The sequence below is a fragment of the Lathyrus oleraceus genome, chromosome 7 (assembly GCF_024323335.1).
Source record: "Lathyrus oleraceus cultivar Zhongwan6 chromosome 7, CAAS_Psat_ZW6_1.0, whole genome shotgun sequence".
NCBI lineage: Eukaryota > Viridiplantae > Streptophyta > Magnoliopsida > Fabales > Fabaceae > Lathyrus > Lathyrus oleraceus.
Window position 1 is genome coordinate 358781291 of NC_066585.1, and position 12222 is coordinate 358793512.

The following is a 12222-nucleotide window of genomic DNA, read 5'->3' on the forward strand; positions in this document are numbered from 1 at the left end:
TTCAACATCTTAATATTATGGTTATTTTTTATAATTAATACATCTTAAAAAATATATTTAATTACTATATTTCCTATTAAATATCTATTTAATTTTTTAAGTACATGTTTATTTGAAGAGATTAATTACTATACACTGTCAGTGTAAAAAGTTTTACACAATCAATTTATTACCATCACCCGATTATATTACTTTATAGATTTTTAAAATAAAAGTCAAACTTGTTTCATCATCTAACGGTTATGATTAACTGACGGTGTAAAATCCTTTTACACTGTCAGTGTATTTCAATTAAATCCTTATTTGAATTAACACAATTTTTTTGTGAAACTTAATAAAATAATTTTACCATTAATTAATATTCGGATCACACATATTTTTATTTATTTTTCAATAGTATATTTTGTTCTATATTTCTTAACCATCGCTAGTGAATTATAAAAAAATATTCATTGGAAGTTTTTTTTCTCGACTAAAATTGGATTGAGAGTTCCTATATGAATAATTTTTTATTTTTTACCAACCAATAATAATAAATATTGGAAAAAGAAAATTTGAATCTGGGGTGTTTGGGGTTGGTGAGAGTCGAGAGGGAAAAAAAGGGGAGACGTTGTGAGGTGTCGTCCGAAAGAAAAAGCTGTCGTAATACAAAATCCAAAAGAGAGATAAAAAAAACAACACAAACACTATAAATTAAACACAAACGTAAAAGAAAGAAAGAAGAGAAAGGGGAAATGAAATAGAGAAGGAAAAGGGAAAGAGAAGAAAGACCACAACACCTCGCAAATTCGGAGAGCCTTTCATTTCAACATTGCTATCGCGCTATTCACATTTCGCTCTTTCCTTTCCTCTTTCTCTCCGTTATTCATTTCCATTCCGTTACAATAATCCGAATCAACCAATTCTCATTACTCTAACTCTTCTTTTTCAATTATCATCAATAATCGCGTTAATCTTTGTAGTTGATTTTAGGTTTTGATTCATAATTCGAAAAAATGAGCGTGATTTCGCGAAACATTTGGCCTGTTTGCGGGAGTTTGTGTTGTTTTTGTCCTGCATTGCGAGAGAGATCGCGACATCCGATTAAACGTTACAAAAAATTGCTAGCTGATATCTTTCCTCGCACGCAGGTCAATTTTTTTTAATTAATTTGTTTGATTTGTTGAGAATTAGTAATTGTAAATTTGTAATCTATCTGCTAGATTTGATTTGAAATTTATTATGATGATGATGATGGCAATGTAATATATTCTTGTAACAGGAAGAAGAACCTAATGATCGTAAGATCAGCAAATTATGCGAGTATGCATCCAAAAATCCTCTTCGTGTTCCTAAGGCATGTGAATTGTAATTGTAAAATGGAATGGTTTCTTCATATATATATATATATATATATATATATATATATATATATATATATATATATATATATATATATATATATATATATATATATTTCTTGCTGATTTTTGTAAAATGACTGTGTTGTCCTTGACTGTTTCAGATAACCAGCTATCTTGAGCAAAGGTGTTATAAGGAATTGAGGAATGAGAATTATCAAGCTGTCAAAGTTGTGATTTGTATTTATAGGAAGTTGTTGGTTTCTTGTAGAGATCAAATGTGAGTTATTTTTTCATTATAGTTAGGATGTTTGTTGAGATAACAAGTAGGGTTCATAGTCAGCATCACATGATTTATCATTGTTAGTAAACTAGATTAGTAGTATACTAGTATGCTTTATGTTGCGATGCTGACACTTTGCATTGAAGGCGGCTTTGATGTGTGATACATGTTAGTGTCCGACATGACACAAACACATGAGATTAAATTTATTTATTCCTTTTTCTCAAATTTCTACCGTTGTCAACATGTCTATGTTGTAATGTGTCTGTGTCCTGTTTCATAGATGAGATCGTTTTTGCATTTACTTATCATTTATATGATATAATCAAAGAGCATAACTTGACTGAAGATTGTGAATAGAAAGTTTGGTAGTTGTTTTATAAGGAAACATATTTATTTAAAATTGTAAGAACTTGATTGTTTTATAGCCTCAAATCTTCTTAGGTTTGCAACCATTTGAAAAAATTGTCTCCTAAGGAAATTATGGAAGTTGAATTTTCAATTTTTTGTTCTTAAGATTGTGGTTGAGCCTAACTCAACCTTACAAAACTGGTTTGTAAGGTGAGATTGTGTCCGTGTATCTTATTCGTCGTGAGACTCTTAACACACCTCCTCATGCCAAACACTATTGGGCCTGGTGCATGAATATAAGTAGTGGGTGGTCCGATAGCGGAAACCTCATAATAGGTGGTCCAACGGATCTTTGATAGGATCTAATACCATCTTAGATTTTGGATTGGGCCAAACTCAACCTTATGAATGAAAACATTTTCATTACGTACGACTTATGAGAATATTATTGTGGCAGGCCTTTGTTTGCAAGTAGCTTGCTTAGCATCATACAAATTCTTCTTGATCAAACACGGCACGACGAAGTGCAGATTTTAGGATGCCAAACCTTGTTTGACTTTGTGAACAATCAGGTGGGGGATTTTTGGTAGGTTCTCAATTTATGTGTTTGCAGCTAGTTCATTATTTTCTTAAAATTGTTAAACGCTTACAACATTATACAATTTTCCACACGGGAGTTTGAGCTTGTATCATTATCTTATCTTACACGTGCAGAGGGATGGTACTTATATGTTTAATTTAGACGGGTTCATTTTAAAACTGTGCCATCTAGCTCAACAAATGGGAGATGATGCAAAAATTCAGCATTTGCGAGCTTCTGGGCTTCAAGTCCTTTCAGCAATGGTAATACGATGTTTACTTTTCATGTCTATGACAAACGGGTCCATAATAATATTTATCTACGGTTTCATGTTCTCTTCAAAGTTACTCCATTTTTCAATGTCTATAATTGTTATCAAAAGAGAAGATAATATGTAAAAAGGGCTACTTGGTGCTACAAAGCTCCCTTCATTGTAGGGTTTATGGAAGGGTGAAATTTGTGGATCTATTATAGGCAGTCTTACCTTTCCTTTGCAGGAGGTTGATTCCACAACTCAAGTTAAATTGATAAGATTCTTTTTATGTTTTACAGGTTTGGTTCATGGGTGAGTTCACTCATATTTCAGTTGAATTTGACAATGTAAGTTAGTAATCTATTTACATTTTCTTTTGAGGTATCTTCCATTTCTCATGCAGAAAAAAAAGAAATTAGTGATTGGTTGTAGTTTTTCGGCACTTCTCAAATCAGAGACTTTTCGTTGACCCAGGTGTTTAATAGTCATGTGACTAATTTCTATAGTTTTTGTCATATGATGAATGAACTAAATTACAATACCTTTGATTATTCAACATATTACATACTAATTGTAAGAGAGAAACACCACAATTGACTAAATTCATTTATCATCTGAACATCTTATAACATTTTCAATGACCCTTTGTCTTACCCTTCTGTATACTTCTTGCATTTGACAGCATGCATCTCTTGTTAACTCAGGTTGTTTCGGTTGTTTTGGAAAACTATGGGGAGATCAAGCAAGATTCTCAAAATGAGAATTCCACTAGGCTTTATTCATGGAAAGTGGTAGTGAATGCCAAAGGAGAAGTCAATGTGCCTATGTAACTGCCCTTATTGTTTTATTAGCTTATGTTTGGAGCTACTCGTCTGTCATAACTGATGTTAAATTCGTTTTTCCTCCACAGGGAAGATGCTGTGAATCCTGGATTTTGGTCGCGAGTTTGCATACAAAATATGGCTAAGTTAGCCAAGGAAGGTACCACTGTACGGCGTGTTCTGGAATCCCTTTTCCGCTATTTTGATAATGCCAATCTCTGGTCTCCAGATCACGGGCTTGCTCTATCTGTCTTGCTAGACATGCAGTCTATAATTGAAAATGCTGGTATTTCTTTTCTTGAGTGCTTTGATATTAGCTTTCCGTCAAAGTTTCTTTATCATATCTAAACAGTTTGTAATTGGGTTCACCATATTTACAGGACAGAATACACACTTGTTGCTGTCCATTTTAGTTAAGCACCTTGATCATAAGAATGTCTTAAAGAATCCTAATATGCAGCTTGATATCGTTGGTGTTATTACCCATCTTGCTCAACAAACAAGAGTTCAGCAATCTGTGGCTATAATCGGTGCATTGAGTGATATGATGAGACACCTGCGAAAAAGTATACACTGCTCTATTGATGATTCAAACTTAGGGGCTGAAGTAATACAATGGAACCAAAAGTACAGAATGGAAGTAGATGAATGCCTTGTACAACTAACAATTAAGGTGACAAAAGAGGCTCAGCTTTTTCCTATAATTTTTTTAGTTAATACTTAATATTGTATCAAACTAGATAAACAAGTAGATCTATGTGCATATTTGACTGTGAACCTTGGATGTTCAATGTTAATTGATCTAATATTCTTTTGTGTTTACTGACTATAATGTTATGCAGATTTCAGACGCAGGCCCTGTTCTTGATACCATGGCTGTGTTGTTGGAAAACATGTCTAATATTACAGTTATGGCCAGAACCTTGATTGCCGCAGTTTATAGAACTTCTCAAATAGTTGCTTCTATACCCAATTTGTCATATCAGAACAAGGCAAGTCACTTAATCTACTTGGTTGTAGTGACTGTAATATTTTGCTACTTCTTTCATCTCATCCTTTTCTGGTTGTCTGTAAACTACTCTTTTCTTTAGGCATTCCCTGAGGCATTATTTCATCAGTTACTCCTGGCAATGGTCCATGCAGACCATGAAACCAGAGTGGGTGCACACCGCATATTTTCTGTTGTTCTTGTGCCATCGTCAGTTTGTCCTCAACCTTCTTCTTCAAATCCCCCCTTGCCCAAGACAGCTGATATTCAGAGAATGCTCTCGAGAAATGTCTCCGTATTTTCTTCTTCAGCTGCACTCTTTGAGAAATTGGAGAAGAAGCAACTTTCCCCACAAGAAGATAGTCAGTCAGATAGAAAGAGCAATGATAGCTCCGTTCTGAACAGATTGAAGTCAAGTTATAGTCGGACCACTAGTTCAAGAAAATCGGCTATGACCATAAGTGAATCTTCAAGGGTTAATAACCCTTCTATGATAAATAGATTGAAGTCAAGTTACAGCCGGGTAACTAGTGTGAAGAGGCCTCAATTGCCTGTAACTGTTGAAGAAAGTGCTGCAAATAGCTCCAATAACCAACAGGTATGTACCTGCACTTATTTTAGAACGTACCAATCAAACACCATCGCATACTACCATCCTTCTTATGACTACCATGCCACAGGTATTGCCGATTAGGCTGAGTACTCATCAGATTACCCTTTTACTATCATCAATCTGGGTCCAGTCTATCTATCCCCTGAATACACCTGGAAATTTTGAAGCAATTGCCCATACCTACAGCCTTGTCCTGCTAGTTGCTCGGAGTAAGGTAATGTGACAAATCTTGTATCTTACCATTTATACATAGATTGAAAAAAATGTTTTCCAGTATGGACAAGTTGACCAACTTTTAACAGAGCTCTTTCAGTTTACTGACTTTCTCATAAAAGTTGGTAACTTATCTTTTAACATGATAAAAATCGTCTCATAGACATAATCTTTTGCCCATTGCAATTATTTTATTTTTTGGTCATTTGAATTTATTAAAGTTGATTCATATGCCTGCTCCCTTAATGATAGTATAGGCGATTATTTATAAAGTTGTTCTAAGATTAAACACAAACTCATAGATAATTTACTCATATACAATAACATGCAGTTCATATCACTGGTCAAAACCGAAGTTATAAATTTTAATGTCAACGCAAGGATTACCATATCCTTGCGACTTTAGAAACTACATGATCAAAATGTTTATGATTAACGGAATTAACCAACAAGGTTTCTAGAGTTGTAACAAATGTGACACACACACACACACAAAAAAAAAATACACATATAATATTTCTTATATTTATAGTAAATTACAATTTTAGAAGTATGATTGGAAAAATTTAAGCAACCAACTATAATATAATTATAAATTAAAATATAATGCATTCCAACTAAATTATAAAATTTATGAAGAGTTTCTTTGCAAGTAGGTTTAGAAGAGCAACATAGGGTAACACTATAGGTGGTTTTTGAAGGTTTAGTCCAAGATATACATTTGAGAGACAAGATTTTTCTAGGAGGGTGTAGGTAGGACATCCAAGGGTGAATAGACAAATTGAAGATAGATCCCTAAAATTGAAGATAGATCCCTAAAATTGTAACATTTAGTCAAAATGGTCCCTTTGTTAATTTATGTCTTTAGAGGTTATGGCGTTACACACTAAATAACCATATCGTGTTTCACGTGGATATGAGACTAAATTGCATATGAAAATTTATCGGGTAGCATGTTTGATCTCGAGTTAACAACCTTAGAATTGGCATGAAAGCACGTGTTTAACAGATCTTATAAGTTCACGGTGATGTGACATTGATGTGGAGTCCACGTGTTCATTTAACATATGTCATTGCCTTTTACGGAAAAAGTTGACCAATGCTCTCAATTTTGAGGATTAATCTGCCAATTCCCTCAAAATAAATTCCTTAGAGTTGAAAAGATAGGGCCATGGGGGTATGGATAAATGAGCGGCTATCTTGGAATGAGATTTAGTCATTGAAGACATTTATAATTTGAATTAATTTTTCAAAGTCCAATTTTAATTTTTATGGTTTTTAATATTCACACGAGTTCTGTATTATCCGTTGGAGTACCTTCACATCTTTACCAACAGTTAAATGTTTTTGTAAGTGGTTTAGAAGTCTTTAGTTACTGTGTGGTTTTGTAAGTAAAACATTCATGCAACTTTTTTACAGCCAAAGCTATTTTTCAGTTTATCTTTTATCTTATTCTTGTAACTTGTAAGCTTTGGTTACTGCAGAATTCTTCTCATGAGGCTCTAGTTCAAAGTTTCCAGTTGGCATTTTCCTTGAGGAACATTTCTCTTAATGAAAACGGTAGAGCCTTGAAACAATATTATTTAAAGTTTGTATGTTACTTTGTCTTTTCTAAGAATGGTAAGCTCAGTATATCAGCGACATATGATATATATGAATATCTTGTGTACTCATGTTTAGAATCACATGATTTTGTTCCCATTCTTTCCTTTTAAGGGAAGGTTTGGTACTCATGAAAGGAAATTGATAGAGTAGACAAATTAAATGAACATAAGAAAGAGGAAACACATTGAATTAAATAATAGACTAATATCTTAAATAAAAGGAAGCCTGAGAGAATGCACCGCAGAGCAGTGAGACTAAGATCTTGGCATATTCTAACTAACTTCCAGCTAGGAAGCTCCCACTTTTTCTTTCTTATTCCTACACTCATACAGCATTCAAATAACAGGCTTATCAGCATCTGCTTCCCTAACATTCTGAACCATATGGGGAGTCCTATCAGAAACATTCCATTCCCGCCTCTAGTATGCAAGAATGGAAATTCTTCAATTTGATATGTAAAGTAGATATGAGTAACAATTTCATTTCTATCCTTGATTCTGCAAAGACTGGACCGGTCATTCCTTTTTAATGAGATGGAATGATTATTCATTGCAGTTATGGATGAATTAGAGCTTGTTCTTTGCTTCCATTCTAGATTGATTACAAATGCCGCAAAACTAATCAATTTATATAAACTTGTGTTCTGCCTGAACTTGGTTCTGTCTTCTCCCCGTGTGAACCGGTAATAGAAACTCAGTTTGGTTTTGAATGTTTTACTATAATCATTTTTATTAAGCATTTAAATTATACGATGACCGAAGAGTAAGTATCTTAACCAGCAGATTCCAGATTCTTGTAAAGGTTAAAATTTGGGAACCGAGTTTCTGCAGAATATTCTCTATTTTACTGTTCTCTAATCATATACCTTTCCTTTTCAGTTGATATCCTGGGCTCACTGCTTTAACTTTTCCGTTTTTCTAATCACATAACTAGAATAGCTTTATGGATGAAACGTTCATTAGATGGTGATTTATATTTTGAACTTATTAGGTGGGAGCCTTATATTTTTATCAGGATTATATGCAATATCAAATATCTGATTTAAAAAGATTGAACAGCATATAATAAATGATGAGCATTTGTATTACTTTTTCTGATTGTAATTAAAACATGGAATGGCAAAATTCTAATGTGGTGCATGATGTAACATAGTGAACAGGGAAGTTTTGCAGCTAGGATTTTCCATGATATGCAAAATTCTTTAGATTACTTTTTACATACTCAACCAAATAGAACAGGCGGTTATAGCATATATTTTTATTTATTATGGCATATGCTCTGATGATAGATATAGTTTATTTGTATTTGTTTTAAGTTGCTTTTTGATGAAATGGCTTAAATTGTGAACCATTGCTAACGTGCCTGGTTTTGGAACACCTCTCTTTTCCAGTTAAACTGCAAGCATCACGCCGCAGGTCTCTCTTTACACTAGCAACATCCATGATTATCTTCACATCCAAGGCCTACAACATCCTCTCTCTCATATCTATTGCAAAAACGACATTGACAGATAAAACTGTATGTACATCTTGTGTTGGTTACAATGTTTTGCAATTAAGTTGTCCAATTTTCTCTCTTTCCCTACTATCTACCTACTTCCTAGTGGTGTTTTATAAGATAAAAAATCATTCCTTTGTATCTCTTATAGTTTTTCATGCTTCTTTTCAGGTTGATCCTTTCCTTCAACTGGTTAATGACAGCAAGTTACAAGCTACGGTTGATACATCTGGCCAGCCAAGTAAAGTTTATGGATCAAAAGAGGATGATGAAGATGCGTTAAAGTCACTTTCATCGATAAAACTAACTGAAAGCCAGTCAAATGAATCATTTGTTACTATGATATTGCAGAATCTAGAAGAACCTTTAAATGTAACAAGCAGTTATATTTATTTATCATTTAATGTTGCATTAGTTTATCAGGATCAGTGTATTAATTTACAGCTTTTTGTGTAACAGGAAGCATCCGAGTTAAAAGAACGGCTGCTTAATAACTTTTCACCAGATGATGCTTGTCCGTTAGGAGTCCAGTTATCTCTTGATACAACAGGAAACATTAACCAGTCTGGACTAAAGGATGATAAACATTCTGATATGGTAACTTGCATAGCTCTGCTCTCAACATTTATTTTAATTAACAAATATTTCTGTTGTATTTTAACCCCTACAGTTCACCTACATAAAATTATGCAGGTTGATATTCCATTATTTACTATTGATGATGACATTCCAGCTTGTGGTTTGGAAAGCCAAGCTAATGCTGATGCACAACAACAGCCTTCGGAAAATCTAAGCCTGATTAGTGTTGATGACATTTTGGGTTCAGTAAGTTTTTCTGTTAACTGATATGTACATACTAGTAACATGTTTGGTTTTACATAAGTTATAGGGGAAAATGAAAAGTCCGATTTTTCTCAAAAGCTCCCCTAAAACTATTTTTATTAGAAGATATTTTGATAAGCTAATCCACACATTTAGGATTGTACTTGTTAGAGATAAACTATACTTTGAGACCTACACCCACTGGTTAAGTTTTGGACTGATTTATCTCTTGACATGGTATTAAGAGTGTGTTGGGTAAACAACTTAATAAGTAGTTAATGAATTAGTGTTTATCATAAACATTTATGTATAAACTATGTATGTTATCTAATGGCAAATATGGTTAAACTGGTTCCATATAAGCTGTAAGTTGTTTATAAAAGTATCCTGGATACCTCATAACCAAATTTTAAGCTCAATTCCCAAAGCTTGGTTGTTTTGTATTTTAACCTATAAGAGCCATGAATGAAATGAAAACGGTAGCAGTACCTTCTTGATAGTGTAAAGCAAGTTATACTGCAAAGGAGGAGAACAAGGAATTAAAGAGTTGTGTTTGTGTTGGTCTCATATCATACCAGAGACTTCTTAAGACACGACACAAGCAATAAAGCTCCAAAATAAGGAGCCCTGTCTCTGTTGTTGACACATGCCTCAAACATGATCTGACACCAAATTCTAATGGGCAGACAACCATTTTGATCCCTGAATGCGTGAGGCATTGGCATTACTTAGTCCTTAAATGTATCAAAACTGCAAACACATCCCCAGTGCCTTTCTGGTTAGTAATTTTATGGACTAAATTGAACAACAAAAAACACATTTGAGGACCTTTTCTTTGATAAGATTCGAGGGCTCTAAATTGACTACCTAAAAAAATATTCGAGGACCAAAATGACTAATTAAAGATCAACTTGTGGATGTGTTTGCAGTTTTGATATATTCAGGGACCAATGTGACAAAAAGTTACAGTTCCAGACCAAAATGATGGTTTTCCCAAATTCTAATGTTACATTTCTAATATGTCGAGTACTTGGGTGTCTGTCCATGCTTCCTAGGGTATGAAACTTCATATCCTATGGAACTCAAGATTGCAGTTTCATAGGTGTCTTTGTGATGACTGTCCATTTGCATATTAATGGGCATGCTTTTTAGCTGTATATTCATTTTACCAAGCTCCACATTGAATGGCTAATTTGGCAAATGCTGGATTCTGGGCGACTTGTTCTCTTCATAGCTATAATAACTGTTGGGACTAGAATAAATTGTGGTTTGAAAAATATTCTCTTCAACACTCATCCATCTGTTTCATCGATTTCCTTATGGATTTCTATTATTATTTATAGGATATAATGAGTTGTAAAATGAACTGGTCTGCAGGTTTCTGAGACAACACATCATGTAGGAAGGATTTCTGTTTCAACACCTTCTAACATGCCATACAAAGAAATGGCTCTCCATTGTGAGGCCCTCCTCGCGGGAAAGCAACAAAAGATTTCCACTTTCATGGGTGCCAATCCATTACATGGCTACTCATTCAGGATTCTCGCTCCTCCTGATTACAACCATGAAAAGGACGAACCCACAAATTCCAATGTTCAACAGAGTTTACCTTTGGTGGTACTTCTTTACTTTCTTTAATTTTGAAATTTGGAATTTGCTATGCTTTGAGATATCTTCAAAAAAAAAAAATTAATTCAAGAACTTAGTTAGAAATTTCTAAATATTTTAGGGACCCATGGAAAACTAAAATTTACACTGACCTAGTGACCTATTTATTGGATGTCGTTTTCATCTATGTTTAAAATTCCTTTATAAAAAAAGTCTTATTCCTGTGCCATTTGAATTGCAGAATGGAAATCCATTCTTGGATTCACCCAGCACATTGCCAGAGACTGCTCCAAGGCTTTGTGCCACATCATATCAGCAACAGGATGCCTTCTTTCAACTGCCAGCATCACGCCCATATGACAATTTCTTGAAGGCTGCTGGTTGCTGATTAATGATAGATAGGATGGCGATTCTCATATAGTTAAGCTTCTTGATAAAACTGTCTCATATTAGTGATATACAAGAATATCCTTGGAAAAGTTACACTAGCAGCTTTCTTGACAAGGGATTGGCAACGGTAATTTATGATTGGAGCAGTGTGTTGTTAAGGGGCAAAAATCATCAATCAGATAGTTAGCTGAATAATGTCCCTTGTGCATTGATTTTCTTCCAGCAAGGAGGTGTATCTTTTATCAGCTTCCTTGCATTTTTTCAGAGATATATGGTGCATAGGTTACAGGTCATATGAATGTGTACATCTCATTATTTCATTCTTTTTTTCCCTTCTAATCTTTATTTTCCTTCAACTTCTCATTCCATTTTAGGCAGTGAGAAATTTGTAAAAATGTAGAGAATTTTTTTATAATATATTTTAAAGTTATATTAATATAATATATAATTTGTTTAAATAGAGAAAATTATAGATCTAATGGTGGTCTAATTCAAAGTCTTTATAGACAGACGCAATCATTAGTTCTGAACCATGAGTCGAGAAGCCCACCATAATAAATTGAAGACTTTAGCTCTATTAAATAGTTTGGACTAGTCATAAAAACTAAGAACGTGTGTAAAGCTTTTGGGTATTGTTCCCATACCTATTGAAATTTCAAAATACTCTTTATATTGTTGGGAGTTCAAACTCTAGACGTGTTTAAGAAATATGTCCGGACATCAATTTCTGGACGCTGTTTGAATTTCAATATTTGAAAACTTTAAATAGGAAAACTAATTTGGTTATCACATTGCATGAATACCACTCTTCATGTCATAACACCATTTTTGAAAAATCCTATAAAAATCTCCTTCCAT

At 33.7% G+C, this 12222-nt stretch overlaps 1 protein-coding gene across 2 annotated transcripts; it reads left to right on the plus strand.

Moving 5' to 3' along the window:
- Positions 1 to 663: 663 nt before the first annotated feature.
- Positions 664 to 11805, plus strand: LOC127105642 (protein SEMI-ROLLED LEAF 2). Of its 2 annotated transcripts, none has more exons than XM_051042839.1 (19): positions 664 to 1130; positions 1262 to 1336; positions 1505 to 1620; positions 2432 to 2546; positions 2689 to 2817; positions 3107 to 3154; positions 3512 to 3633; positions 3718 to 3914; positions 4009 to 4301; positions 4471 to 4620; positions 4720 to 5214; positions 5297 to 5443; positions 6927 to 7002; positions 8438 to 8565; positions 8716 to 8916; positions 9004 to 9141; positions 9238 to 9369; positions 10744 to 10980; positions 11216 to 11805. In XM_051042839.1, exons 1-19 carry the CDS (start codon positions 996 to 998, stop codon positions 11360 to 11362), a joined length of 3081 nt encoding a protein of 1026 aa, XP_050898796.1. In that variant the 5' UTR covers positions 664 to 995; the 3' UTR covers positions 11363 to 11805. The 2 variants fall into 2 exon arrangements, with proteins under 2 accessions (XP_050898796.1, XP_050898795.1); XM_051042838.1 differs by having other exon boundaries at positions 668 to 1130; positions 10744 to 10983.
- Positions 11806 to 12222: the final 417 nt, after the last annotated feature.